At 40.3% G+C, this 15,269-nt stretch overlaps 1 protein-coding gene across 1 annotated transcript in view; it reads right to left on the bottom strand.

Moving 5' to 3' along the window:
• ECHDC2 (enoyl-CoA hydratase domain containing 2) overlaps window positions 1-15,269 on the bottom strand; it is a gene marked incomplete in the record, with an annotated part of 851,050 nt that overhangs the window by 432,027 nt on the left and 403,754 nt on the right. The window contains 2 exon segments of the mRNA XM_044085957.1: window positions 13,936-14,028; window positions 14,132-14,218. Coding sequence (XP_043941892.1) covers window positions 13,936-14,028; window positions 14,132-14,218 — 180 coding nt within the window.

Below are 15,269 nucleotides of genomic sequence, written 5' to 3'. Positions count from 1 at the left end.
CAATGAGAAATTGTTCTCACAGAGGTTATTCTGATAAGTTAAAAAGAACTTAAAGGATGCAGTTATTACATTACGAAGTGAAAGGCTTTTGACACATCTGGTACAAGAACAGGTGATCCAATATCAAGTAAAGGAGTCCTTGTGTATACTACTTACTTGTAAAATACCAATACAAAATCACTTCAACAAATAGTTAAGAAGCACTGGGATACCTTTAAGGAAGAGGGTTTATAAATACAAACATGGAAAAACCTGTTTTAGCTATAGATGGACATACATGTAACAAAATCCATTACTGTGCTAAAAAGAGTAACACAGAGGTGCTCATACTATACCTACACAAAAAAGAGAATGCAACCATGTCATAGATGCACTTTCTGTAAGTTTACCTTGAGGGGGTAATTTACTCACAAACCCATTTACCCAAAAGAAGTTCCATTTTGATACCTATGCCACCTGTGACATTAAAAGCATAGTTTGTTTAGCTGAATGCAGGCAGTGTTCAGCATTTTACACTGCCAAATGTAGTAGAATGCCACAACAGAGAATGTGTGATCATCTGTAATCAATGCCTTATTTAAGCATATAAAAATACATGAAGCTTACAGTTTCAAATTTTTAGTTATACAGACATTGAATGAGAAAAAGAGGTATGGGGACACAACTGTTCAAAAAAAAGAATGGAGAGTACATGTTGGTTAATAAATTAAGAGCAGATTCAAGCCCAGTTTTGAATGGGCTTAACAATAATCAACCTCTTTTGACAATGAAGTGAAATTAAGTTACCAATGAGCAACTGTGTTTGAAGTCCTGTGCCTTGATGGTTATATAAACCAGATGGATACTTAACTGTTTCGCAACCTTTAGAAGCACTGTTGCAAAAAGCTTGTAATAAAAGTTTTTCCTGTGGTGATTTCAGCCAGTCTTTTTGTAGTTTTGTTGAAGCTTTTCTGACCACACATCTTTACTGCTAGAACTTTCCGTTTGGTTGTTTGTTCTGACAGAAATGCACTTATAACTTTGACCAGGTAAAGTTTCTTCTTCTAACTATACTAATGAAGTCTTTCTTGCTGATCAGTTTTTTCTTCCTCAGCACTCACTGTTGCTTAGAATTCTACATTTTTCAGGCTTCCAGATTGTTTACTTAACAAAATGTTTAAAATTCTGCATTTTCCATACTTATCATTCCATTGGGATACAGTATTTCATTAAGTGATTCTCTCTCCCTTCAGTTCTGTTGGTCACTTCTACTCCCCTGCTCTTCAACTCTTTCAAGCAACGTTTTACTATGCAACTAACTTCCTTTCTCCTACTCCCTCTGTTCCTGTGGCCTGTTTGCCCTTGGAGCATGCTTCCATATCTCTACAGGTTCTTCTTTTCTCTAGCTCCCTAGTACAACTTTTATAAGTTTAAAGCCTTCCAACACTATTCATTGATCTGTTTGTCTCATATAATTGTAAGAATGTGTCTGATAGTTATCCCTCCCTTTCCAGACATTCCTTTGTTGGATCTCCTCCCCATGCTGATAAGGTGGATTATCGAATGGGATATCTTCTTCCCAACGTTGTTTATACTTTTACCAGAGTATTTGGATACAGTTTTTCTATATCTATGTATGCAGATTATTTCAGCTGTGTTTATGGAATTTCTTTGCACACACATACTGTACCCTTATAAATATAACCATACTTTCTAAAATGAAGTCCTTCATCGATTAAGGCACTGTAATTAACTTGTCACAGTATAACAAACTTTGCTTGACTATCCTTGCAGGCAATCCATCGTATTCCACAGGCATAACATTAATAGAAGTTTGCTTTTCACTGGTTACAGATTTCAAAGGTATAACACTATTACTCTTACCAACACAGATTTGCTCTCTAATGATTCTCTTTTCCTTTATTTAAAACAGAGTAATTTATCAGATACTTTGTCTCTTACCAGAATGTGTGAAGCATGCTTTACTATGGGCCTAACTTGTTCAGTTATAATGTAGTTTCATTATACAACCTCTTTAGTAAAATAAGCAAGCATGTGCGTCTGCGCACACACACATTTTAGCATACTTGCATCTCTATGAAATATCCACATTTGTAAATTTAAATGGGCTTTGCCCGCTACTTTATCAATGGCTAACATTTCTATCCTAAAACGTTTAGTATACTGATCCTCTGGATCTAACTAAAATTTATTACACATTTTGTGTCTTTTTTTTGTTGGGGGAAACACAGAACTTTCTATCTTAATTCTCAGAAGTAACACCAACTTAGGCTAACACTATCACTTTCTTAGTTTTTTAAGGCTCCCCAGTTAAGATACGCTAAGTGAATATTGGCTCAGTTACTCCAGTCCCACCACTCGGGGGGGGGGGGGCATATCACTCAAATGCTACCAGGTCTTGACGTCTTCTTCCCTAAACAAGTGTTTAGTGGTGAAAATGTCTTTGGCATTGACAAAACTCTGGCAATGGACATATGCCCTCAGCAGCAGTGGTTGCAATGATTTGTGCAACAGTTGCTCAGCTGTGGTCATCTTGGCATCTAAGCAAAAATGATTTAAAGTGCACTCCACTTAAAAACTACACAGTAAACACCACAAAACTGGCCAATTAGAAATGGCTCAGGAATGCTTTCATTTAAGATTGGGTAGACTGGCTCAAAATAGTACAACTTGTATGACAAGCAGTGAAAGGAAAATCAGGATTTTAGGCATCAACACTGGTGCCAAAAATGCCTGCATTCTCTACCAAAGTGGTACATTAATGCAACCTATCACTGAAAGCCATTATGTGGAAAATACAGTGCCAGTTAGCTTTTTTTTTTGAAAGGGTTTAAATTTGACCCTATCCCATGTTTTAATGTAGCTGGAGTGGATGTTTTTAGAGAGAGGATATCCCTTAAGGATTATTGAGGAGATTAGTGAAGTTGTTCTGTCAGAATGGAGTAAAAAATATATATAGCATTACTGGAGCAGGAGGTTAAACATATTACTGTAACAACACATTCTGGAACAGATTTTATTAGGGCACTTACTAAATATAATGAATGTGCTAGCTGCATAATTAGGACAAACTGGAATATCAATGCCTTTCCTGTGTACAAATATATTTTAGGTGGCGAACCAACTTTTGTACAAAATTGCACTTCATTTTAAATATATGGCTAACAACAAGAAATTAAATACCAACTTGGTGAATAATGGGACCTATAGATGTGCTTACTGTAAACAATGCTCAAACATTATGACTGATAAACAGATAAAGTTGGAGAATGGTATTGGCAGTGTTGTTAGACCTAGGAAGGGTAATTATAAGATACGTGAGGTAGTATACATTTCATTGCTTAACTAATGTTTAAGTTTCTATATAGGACAAACTGAAAGTTCACCAAGTAAAAGGATCTACGAACACCTGTATGACATCAAAGTGAAGAATAATAACGCAATTTACAAACTCTCCTTTAGCTGCCATGGACCTAGGGATTTTAAATTTGCCATACTGGAAAAGGATAATATCCAACCAAGAGGAGTGGACTGGTTACTGAGAATAAAGTTTAAGGAACTGTTATGACAACTCAGGCTTAATGCTACCCAACCCCCAGGTCTGAATGAGGTAGTTTCCATCTCTGCAGTACTATAAAAATGAACTTTGAAATTAGAATAGAAAATAACCTTTTTTATTATTAGCTGTTGACGTACTATAGTGGTATTAGGTTATCAATGTACAACTACAATTGTACATCTCTCATTCATGTGCTTTTAACTTATTTTTATGTCTGTCATCGTACCAATAATGGTATATATATCTTTACCCCATTCTCCCCATTATGGCACACTATTGTCTTTACTGTTATACAATTTTTACTAAATTTAATATTTCTATTGTGGTAGCCAAAATGGTAAGATCATGAATTTTGCTTGCACTTTAGACTTAGTTAAAAATACATTCAAATAACATGAACCAAGTGTATTTTACTCGGGAGAGCAAATATGCAAAAAGTATGCCTGTCTTTAAATACACAATTTTTAAGGATGTCTTATTGTTTCTATCCAGATTCTGCGGGAGTTCAGTCTAGTTTACGAATGAAAGCGCTTAATCTAATCCTGGACAGTGAACTGTGGATTGTGTTGCTAATAAACTCTGTACTACAATGCATGAGGCATACTTTGGAGATCTTATTTTTACTCCTGACATCTTTGTATGGTATATGTAACAGACAGTGTTTTCTGCATTAACGGCTTTCAGTGACAAGTTGTGGTTTGGTTTTAAGCAGTTTTTGCCCGAGAAGGTTATTGGTATATTAATGCGCCAATGTCCAAACTTCATAAGATTAACACAACTGTATTGTAAACACACAAAAAACTCAAGTGATAGACTTTTTTTTTTTGAGAAAAGTGCACCCAAAGAATTGACATGTCTGTAGTGACAACCAAAGATAATTAAGTCATACAGATAATCTTTCTTTCAAATCATCTCAGTCCCACAAATAAAGGAACAGTCTCTCATATGAAGTCCAGTAATTCCCTTTTGTAACAGGAATTAATGTCAACAGCACATATGTGCTTCCAAGTTTCTTGTCTCTGGACTCCTGCAGGAAAATGTCTAGTTTCCTCAGATAAAAATCCACAATGATACTTCTTACTGCATCACATTAGCCAGAATTAATGTTCCAGGCATACAATTCCAACTGTAAGAAAGGATGACTATTCTGAATTTGTAGGGCTAAAGACCTCTTTCTTGCACATCACTTAATCACAATTTATTCTATGACCTGAACCATGCAGGAATTTTCTCAGACTAACACACAATATTTACATACTTTCTTTAAATCTATTTATAACATTTGGTGTTTTACATTATTCTGAGATAACATTCTGGTTAGAATCACCACAGCATACCCATGTGCACTTCAAAATGTCAAACATTCAGTTGATCTGTGTGCTTGAACTGAAGTGGGAAATGTAGAATGCTCACTATTCCAAACCCAGAGTTGGGTGACTGCTGTGTAAAGTTGATTTTTTTGTGAATGAAATACTGTGCTGAATGGGCAGAACATTTATGTTGCGGTGCAAAGTTATGTTTTTGTATATGATTTATTTTAGTCAATCACTGCTGGTGAGATGCTGCTTGTGTGTTGGCAGCAATTCCTTTTCTTTAGGGAGATTTCTCTCTGAGTGAGTGCAACCATGGAATTAGTATACGTAAGTTGGGGGGCTCTCCACCCACAAGGAAGTTTCAAGGGGACTTGCTTCCTAAAAAACATTTGTGTTTATAGTATTAAGCTGACAAGGATATTTAGCTGTTTGTTGATTTTACTGTAGTTAGTGTTTAGTGCTTTTGACTTATTGTGAATTCAGCTTTTTCCCCTGATATTTTGATGTTTGGGATTACAAGCTGTTGACATTTGCTTTTATTATCATATATGGAGTGGATTAAGGACGGAGGGGCTGAAGCTCCAGGCCCTATGTCTGAAATAGGATCCACTGCTTCTACTCCCAGTTTACTTGATATCAAAACACTACTGAGACACCAGATAAGGAGAACACTTGATTTTTCAGCTCCAGGCAAATAAGGCCCATGATGTTCTAGTAGCCAAAAGGCCTGGCTATGGCTTTAGAGACTCAAAATAGTCCCAACATATGCAGAAAGATCTGTGTGTGCGCCATGCTACATAACATGGTGTTGTGCAAACAAACAAAACAGCAGGTGGAAATCATGGCAGGGCCTTCTATACTAATCACAGCAGTGTCAGAAAAGCAGGGTGGAAGAGGCAAGGAAGGAACATGAAGCAGTAGTACCACAGCCAAGGCAGAAGTGGCACAGTACTTTGCAGCACTGGCAAACAGGAGATGTTCTGTCCACAACTTGGGCCATGACATATCACAGAATGATGTGATGGAAGCAGTCGACCCCAAAGTAGTGCAGTGCATGGACTTGCCACACTGTGCAATCACCACACCAACATAAGTTACTAGTGCCAGGGCACCGTCATCACTACTCATATAGGTGACAGAGATGAATCCCATTCATTAGATAGATTCAACAGAAAACTGAACTTCATATGGTCAAGACCATATAAGCAACTTTATGAAAAGTTGAATGACTAACAAAAATCTGTTTTTTGCAAGGAAGGCAACCCCCCCCCCCAAGTGGGGGGGGGGCTACACCCCATACACCATGCATATTATCTCCACTCTATCATTCAAAGTTTTTGACATTTCAGAAAATCAGTCATGGCCCAAACCATATGAAGTTCAACTTCGTTAAATTGATCTTCTGAAAGGGACCCATAGGGATACAGTGACAGAACACTCTGGTAATGGTGTAGGCTTATAGGACTTAAACATGGTAGCCACATACGCTGGGAGGTTGTGGGGAGTCGAGAATTTATCTTCCAGAGGTAGGTACCAAGCTGACACAGTGTGACCACTGGCCATGACCACTGTGCTGGCTTGCAATGTCAGGGCTCGATGGAATCTGTGATGGGATAGCGTGCATGTATCCTGATGGGCTGTCCCACTGCTGTTTCCCACTGTGATGGCTTATCTACCCTTGTGCAGTAATCAAGGAGCCTCAATCTTCACCACTGAGTTACTAACTGGAATGGATTTACACAGCACTTTAAGATGCAGCTGTCTGTATCAAGTACAACTTCACCCAAAAGCACACAGGGAACATGCTCCAGACCTGGGAATGGGCACTCGCTCTCTCCAGATCCTAAACAAGACCCACTTTGGAGCACTGTGTCCCAGTTCTAAGTAGCTGACACACCCACACACACACCAAGGAATGGCTGGCACAGATTTACTAGCTTTGCCCCTTCTGCTCAGACTATAAGGTAACCACGCTGCCACCAGTCAACCACTGTATGGCTCTTGCAATGGTATCTAATTATACTGCTTGATATCAATACTAACCTAAATGGTAGAGTGTAACCAAATCAGCAAAGCTTTTTGGAGTTGCCATGGTGTCACTAAAGTGAGCACAAGTACTCTCAAGATGTAAAAAGTATTCCCTAAAAGACCAGCCACAATAAAAGGTGCAAAATATTTAATAATAAATAAAATAGTTAATATTCTCATGTATTCCAAGTACAACAAACACCCGAGTTTCAATAAGATGGAAAAATAAAAACAGCAGAGTCAGACAGATTCAAACAGATGCCGAAAAAATGCTACTTAACTAATCTGACTCATTTCCTGACTGTCTAAAGGATAACTGCTTTATATAGCAAGGCAAGATTAGACACTGAGATGCTTACTTCCACAAAGCAAGGTGACGAGCTTCTAACTGAACTCAACTCACCAACTGAACTGACTGTGATAACTGTCATAGATCATTATATGCGCTTCCAAATAGGTGACTCTATAGTCAGGCACACTGATGTCCCACTCACTAGGCTGAACAAGGAGAAGGTTACTGCCTGTCGGATGCCAGGATCTGCCACATAACACAAGCATTCAGGTCACTCCAGAACGAGTACAAATATGACTCTGTCATTGTCCATGTTGGTGTGAATGACCTGAGCTGTACCTCCCTGGACTACATGAAGAGAGACATGGAGGAGCTCTCTGATCACGTAGCCCAGGTCGGTATGACTATGACCCTGAGTAGCATCCTGCCCTCACCAAGAATGATACCATGGTATAGAGAAAAAATTATCAATTTCAACAATTGGCTAAGCTTCTGGTGTCATTCAAAGGAGATCCAGTGTCTGTCAGCCTGGGATGACATGCTCGACAAGCCACGCTGCTTCGCTAGAGACGGCTTGCACCTGTCACCCTTAGGCTTTCAAATACTGGCCAAAGCTTTTGCCACCCCCATAGTGCCTTTTTTAGGCAAGGCTCAAAAGACAAACCCACCACCATAAATAGCACAAGTAACAAAAAACTGAGGGTAATGCTACTCAATGCAAAGTCTAAACCTCAAAATGTACGCACTCGAGGCACTCCTCAGTATGGAGAAAATCGATATATGTGCACTAACAGAAACCTGGTTTAAGGCTCCAGAGAGTAAGCCAGCCCTACTAGGCTACAACTCATACCATACAGTTCAGCCACAAAACCCGGACCGAAATACAAAAGGCAGGGGGAGCATCCATATTCATCAAGGATAACTAGACCTCCAGGTTAGTGGCACAGCACGATGCTTCAGAGATCATCCACGTGCAACTAACAATGGGCAAAACAGCTATTCAAATTACAGCTTGCTACAGATCACCCACCATGTCCCAGGACACCCAATCCGCATTCCTGGAAACAAAGGTCCTACCAAACACTCTGACATTGGGTGATTTCAATTACCCAAACATTAACTGGGAGAGCTACTCAAGTACAAACTCCCTTGCCCAACATTTCCTAGAATTTATAAATGCAAACACCCCGGATCAACTGGTCAACACCTCCACCAGAGGTGACAACATATTGTACCTGGTCATCACCAACATGGGCGACCGGTGATCCACACCGGAGGTCAATCCCTCGCTGGTTAGATCTGACCATAAACGAATCACTCTGGATATCCACATTCTGCCACCACCCCTGGTCAAAGAAACCACCGTGAAAAACTTTTCAAAAGCAAACTTCACGTTACTTAAGACCGACGTGGGAAGTTTCAAAGCCCCCATGCTAAAGGATAACGCTATCCAAGCTGCAAAATCCTTTACTAATGCACTCTATGGGTACCTACAAGAATGCATGGATCATGTTATCCCAAACAAAACCAAGACTCAGTCCTCCAAGAAAAGGAAACCAGTCTGGTGGACCCCTGCCATACACAAGCTATATAACAGGAGGAAACTAGTACAGAAAAGAGTAAAATCCCAAGAGGGGAAGACATCCCTGATCAGTATCAGCAAAAAACTACGTTCCCTCATAAAATCATCCAAGGCTAGCTTCGAAAGAAAAATTGCCATGGACTCCAAAGATAACCACAAGGCATTCTTTAGCTATGCCAAGAATCTAAGTGGCAAGTCTCAGATCTGCTCGGAGTTAGTGCAGAATGGCACAAAATACACTGAACCGACCAATATAGCCAACATCCTGGCAGACAGCTTCAGTGCAAACTTCACCCCGCCCCCCCAAAGGGCCCATAACTATACCAGAAGAATGTAGTGCCCCTGAATCACAGACATTGAGGTTAAAACAGCCCTCCAAAGCCAAAACACAGCATCAATGGGACCGGACAATGCCCCAGGCTGCGTCCTACATGAGCTCAAAGATTAATTAACCACTCACCTAAACACACTGTTTAAACTCAGCCTCTCCACAGGCTACATGCCCACAGAGTGGTGCGCAGCAACAGTTATTCCGCTCCACAAAGGTGGAGCCACAATGGACCCCGGGTGGAGTGCATCATCATGGATCTCATTAACAGAGACATTGGAACTTCCAAACACTGGACCCTACCCAGTTCGGCTTTAAGGGCAGATCATGCCTCCTAAACCTGGTGGACTTCTTTGAGACAGTTCCCAAGGCTATAGACGAGGGAAAGGTTGTCCACACAGCCTACCTAGACCTCAAAAAGGCCTGTGACACCATTCTCCACTTGGGTATTACAGACAAGCTCACCAGCCTAAACATAAACCCCTATGTCACGAGATGGGTTGCCAACTGGCTCACTGACAGAACCCACATGGTAGGAGTTGCGGGAGCTAGGTCTGAATCTAACTGGCGCTCCCCAGGGCTCAGTCCTAGGACCCCTCCTGTTTGGCATATACTTAGAGGTACAGGCAAGCACAGGAGGACTATGGCTGACCAAGTTCGCACACGACTGCAAACTAGGGCCTATAATTGACTCTCCGGCTGACAGACATCCTCCAAAAGGGTCTCACTGAGACAGATACCTGGTGTCAAAACCATGGCCTCAAGCTAAATGCCAAAAAGTGCATAGTCATCCCCTTTGGAAAAAACAAAGTACCCACAAACTACCACATAGGTGGTAGCCCCCTAAATATGAAAGATGTAATAAGGGATCTGGGGATCCAAGTAGATAGTAACCTCTCATTTCATAATCACATTGCCAAAGTGGTTAGAAAATCCTTCTATGTGGCCCACCTAATCACAAAAGGGTTTGCATCCAGATCAAAAGGGGTCATTGGGCCTCCTCTACGCATCACTCATCAGATATACCTTACAAGACACCTGCAACAACTGGAAAGACCACAGATGTACCTCACCAAGAGGATCACTGGCCTCAAGCAGATGCTCTATGCAGCTCGACTGAAGAAACTCCAGCTGTACTCCATTGCATACCGCCTACTCAGAGGTTATCTCTGCCTGACATACAAGGCCATGTCCATCCCAGAATTGATGGACATGCTCCACCTAAAGAAAACCATATCCCCTCGAGCCACAAGCTCCAGGGATCTAAACCTCACCACAACAATAAATAGGATGTGCTGGAGGGATAGCTTCCTGTCCCACAGACTTACCATGCTCTGGAACAAGATTCCAATCTACATTAAGCAGAGCTCCTCGCTAACCCCCTTCAACAGAAACCTTGAAGAGTGGACAGGAAACAAAGTTTACCCCAGGGATCACTTCAATGGCTCTGCTGGACAGAGGCACAGGGAACTAATCTAAGGGGGTGGTGAAAGCCAACACATTCTGGCTAGGCTTATAAATGCCTTCGGGCAGATAGCCTAGTACCTACCTATGAACTCTTGTGGTACCATAGTGCACAACTACGGCCATGTCCTAACATCAGTGTAGCACTAGGCTGTAAGAAGTGATTCAGAAATGTGCATCCATGTCCCTGAGGCCTCCATGTTGCTCTATGTGCAAGCATAATTTGGTCATGGATATTTCAGGTAGGGCAGAATGTGAGCCTGCAGTCAGATGCAACAGACAGAGCAGGATTTTCTTTTCCTTCTGCACAGAACTTCAGGATGTGCCTAATGGGCCATTATAGCTGCTCATTATGAAAAGTGGATGCCTGGCTTGAGAAGACACAAACATTAAAAATGGCAAAGGCATCACCCACTTAGATAAACAAAAGACACCACTCTGATCTGCTTCACCAATGGGAGGCAAAGAGCAGAAAAGGGACACAGAAATGTACTGTAAACATTTCTACTTCTGTTTTCGATATCCCTATCTTCTACTACAGTCTTAACTGTTGTACGTATATACTTAACAGCGTGTACACCGTTTTCAGCAGGGGAAGAGTGGCAACTGAACGTAGCAGAATGCTAAACAAGGGAAGCATGTTTCTCTGGACAGCAGAGTGTGTGTGTGTTTGAGCAGCAGTCCAGTTCCAATTGTACTGGTGTTATTTTTACACAGGTGTATTCTCTTTTCCCATACAGTGATCCTTCTGCAGTCCCAGCTGTGCAGAAGCAGGAGCAGCTGTCCAAATCACCTCAGTCCCTGACAGCTATGTGCTGGGTTATCACTGCCCACTAGGTATGCCTCTCAGCTGTGGGTGGGGGATGAAAGCTTCTCTACTACAAGTGAGGAAGGGTCGTTGGCTGCTGCCCTCAAGTCTTGTCAAGAAGTGGTGAAGGCTCCTCTCCTGAAGGTGGACAGCAAGTCTCCCAGAATAAAGCATGGAGACTAGTCATTGCTGAGGTTTACCAGCAGTTGGATGCCCACAAACACTGAGCATATTCTGGAATGGCTGGCTGATTTATATAACTGGCACACCCTGACTACTAGAACTCAAACTGGCCCATATTATCAGCCACCCAGTAAGTGATGCCTATGGTTTGTTACCCCCTCAGAGCCTGCTTTCAGCCAGCCGTACAAAGACTCCTCATGATTCCCATGATCATGTGCTCCCTCCCTTATTTTGCCATCATTCTTTGCCCATTTCTAACCCCTCTATTGTTCATTACCTGTAGGCATGTGTCTATCCACCCCCGCTTTCCTATTATTTTTGTATATACTAGCCCTATTAGGGTCTGTATCAGCTTATCGAAAGCTGATAAAAATCGAACGCCAGTTGATAGACTACAAAAGGTTGAATAACCAAAATAGCATAGACAGAACAGCGATTTTTTCCCATGGAAAAAAAATTGCTGTCCCAAAAAAAAAAAAATAATAATAAAAAATAAAACAAAGTGGGGGGGTTGTGCTCCCCCCTACTTAAATATACCAACTCCTAGATCATACCACAGTGGAGGAAATGGCAAATTTCCCAGGGGGAATCGCTGTTCCATGTCTTCACTATTTTGGTTGTTCAACCTTTAGAGGTCGCTCAACTAGCATTCGATGTTATCAGCTTTCGATAAGCTGATATAGACCCCCCCCCCCCTATTAAAAGGGCTACAAAAATACCTCTTATGCCTGTCCCCAAACCTTTCATTCCTTGTCTTTTGTGTTTACCTCTGTTGGGTGTTCTCCATTTTCTTACTTTCCCACATGCATCATTTCCTCCCCATTTATATGCTGAACAGGGCTGCCACTGTACTGTGCACATTCATACTACTCTGCCAGCTTGGCACAAGTTGCAATGATACAGCACCACAGTATGCATGCAAAACAATGACTACACTGTGCTAGCTTGCCTACACATCACATCAGTTGGACATATCTGTAGCACTGCTAATGCTACACTGCAGCTTAGTACTAGCATTCCATTACTGCTATGCCTCTCATTTCTGCATGCATCCCTTTGAATATGTTATTTATTTAATTTTGTATACTTCATAAGTGCACTGATAACCTTTTTCAGATAAGACCAGGGCCTTAGGTAAGGCATTATACAAGGAGTAAAGTAGCACTGCACTACAAAAATGAGTCAAATGTTACAAAAGTACACACACTAGAATTACAGCAAGTACTAGGAACACAGTGATAAGAACACGTACAGATATAACAGCAGTGCAGTCAGGAGCAACAATGTACTGTGAATTCTAACTTCCAGCTGTGGAAATACAATGTTAAACGTTACAATACAAGAATAAAACATTCTGTAGAAATATTCTGTACAGAAAACCAATTACATTTATGGTAACCACTGAAACAACTGATATCCATGGCATCAAGGAAAGGTGTTGGATGTTTATAAGATTTAGCAACAGAATGTAGGAGGTGCACTTCAAAGGTTGAGGGTGTGAGGAAGAGAAATGTTGGCAGGAGAAATAAGGAGTTCTTGAGAAATACAACACAACAAAATAAAGATGATGACAGAAGACAAAAGTGTGGGAAAGGTGAAAAATGGAAGTTTAAAGCAATACTGAGTAACATAACAGAGTGGTGAAGTAAAATAAAGAGATTGAGTGACTGTAGTAAAAATAGTTGTCACAATGCCTGAATAGGAGAAAATGTGCATTAATAAGGTAGATGAGAATGTATATTGAAAAGTAGCTGTGATGAAGTTGGCTTACATCTCTGAAACATATAAAGCAATTAATGGTGAGAAGGTCCTTTTTGAGAAAAGACCGTAACACAGAATACTCAGTTTCCCCTCTTAGATATTTAGGAAGACTGTTCCAGTTTGCTTAGACACCTTTATAGAAGGAACTGCCTAATACATGTCTAATAAGCTCAGACGCTTCAAGCAACAACCATCATGAACAGTGCTACACGGCTATGCCATGTCTGTCCATGAATCTCTGCTGGAATTAATTTCTAAAAAAGATCACAAGATCACCAATTCTAACATTTATTTCATACTTGGGAGTGTACACAGACACACTCAATACACGATAAAACAAAACAGCATAATAGTTTCCATTATACATTAATAGATACTCAATAAGAGGCATGTATATAACATAACTGCATAAACAGATAACATTAATACATTCTATAAAACTGCAGTAAGTTTAATATATCCTGTATAAAAATTATATCAAAAGGTGCATCAAGATTATTACTTTTGCTGATAAAAGTAGTAAAGTGAATAAAAACTGTGGAAATACACAATTGTAGTTATTTGTATATAAATGTATGGAAATGATAAAACATATACGTACAGACATATCCATTTACCTGCTATTCGAATGTCACATGCTAATGCCAGCTCCAAGCCACCACCTAGGGCATACCCATCTACAGCTGCTATCGTAGGCATTGGTAATGCAGCTAAAATGTTAAAAAATAAATGTCAACACAAAAACTTTAACGTAACCTTTACAAATGAATAAAGTAACAGCATTATGTTCACGTAGCATAGTGTAGAACATACCAATATTACTCATTAGAGTCCTTAACCTGGAAACGAAATGGCCAACTTCAGTGTTGCTCATTTGGGCTCTTTCTTTAAGATCAGCACCTAGTAGAAGAGAGAATTTAAAATTGCTTTTTATATTCCATCTTCTTCCTTTACAAACCATTATGTATTTGACTTGCTTTCAAGGATTACAATTACAACTACATTCAGCAGTAGAAAGGTTGAGAAATTCAACAACGGTCCAACAACTACCTGAATGTGAATATGCACAATGTGACTTCACCAAGAGTAAACAAAAAATACTGGACCATAGATGTTTTGTAATGCCTGCTGTTGAGCCTATGTAAATTTTCTAATTACTCAGCATTTTTTAAGTATCTCTTTTAGTCAGTGAGAAAGAAATGCAATTCCCTTTGTATTCACAAGTGGCTACTAAAGCACTGTATCTAAACATTGCTAGTTAATAATGCCCAATGAAAGACCCCTCTAGTGCAAAAGTTAGAGTAATTGCAAAATCTATGTTGGCCCAATTAGTGTCTTTTTGTTTTCTTTTAGTGGAATTCATAGACATGTTTCACTGAACCACAGACCATTTTGTAGCATTATCAGCAAGGTATAACATGGTGGCAATTCACAGACACAATGCAATGGAGTACATCAGCCTGTACAGGGCAATATGGAGTGCATTCAAATGACTGCATAAACAGATCCGTATGACACAGCGCAACCAAATGAGTTAACATTTGCATGCAATCAAACGACTTAAAAAAGTTACTATTTACAGCTGTCAAAGCAGCATGCATAAAATTTTAGTGTTGCATCCTACAGCCATGTTCGGAATTAAAGCAAACTGTGATCAGCAGCAACTCTCTATTAACTGCAGCCATTGCTAACCAGGTTGCACATCATCTTCACAGACTAAAGGTGCATACGCATTACAGACAGTGAATGACATACCATAACTTGTAATCCACAACATGAAGCAGCTTTTCAGGCAAAACAATAAAGCCCAGAGCAGGGCAACCTTAGAAAAGTGTGAAAAAACCCCACAGATGGCTCAGCACACTTCAGTTCACTTTATTCCACAGAAACACAGAACATTAACACTCCACCATACGTTTTCATTTTAAACATCACTTCCTCAGATGTGGGC

Source organism: Protopterus annectens, chromosome 10.part0 (assembly GCF_019279795.1).
Source record: "Protopterus annectens isolate FY-2018-M chromosome 10.part0, PAN1.0, whole genome shotgun sequence".
In the NCBI taxonomy this organism is placed as follows: domain Eukaryota; kingdom Metazoa; phylum Chordata; order Ceratodontiformes; family Protopteridae; genus Protopterus; species Protopterus annectens.
Note: the sequence above shows the minus strand (reverse complement) of the source record. Positions and strands in the feature narration are given on the sequence as shown.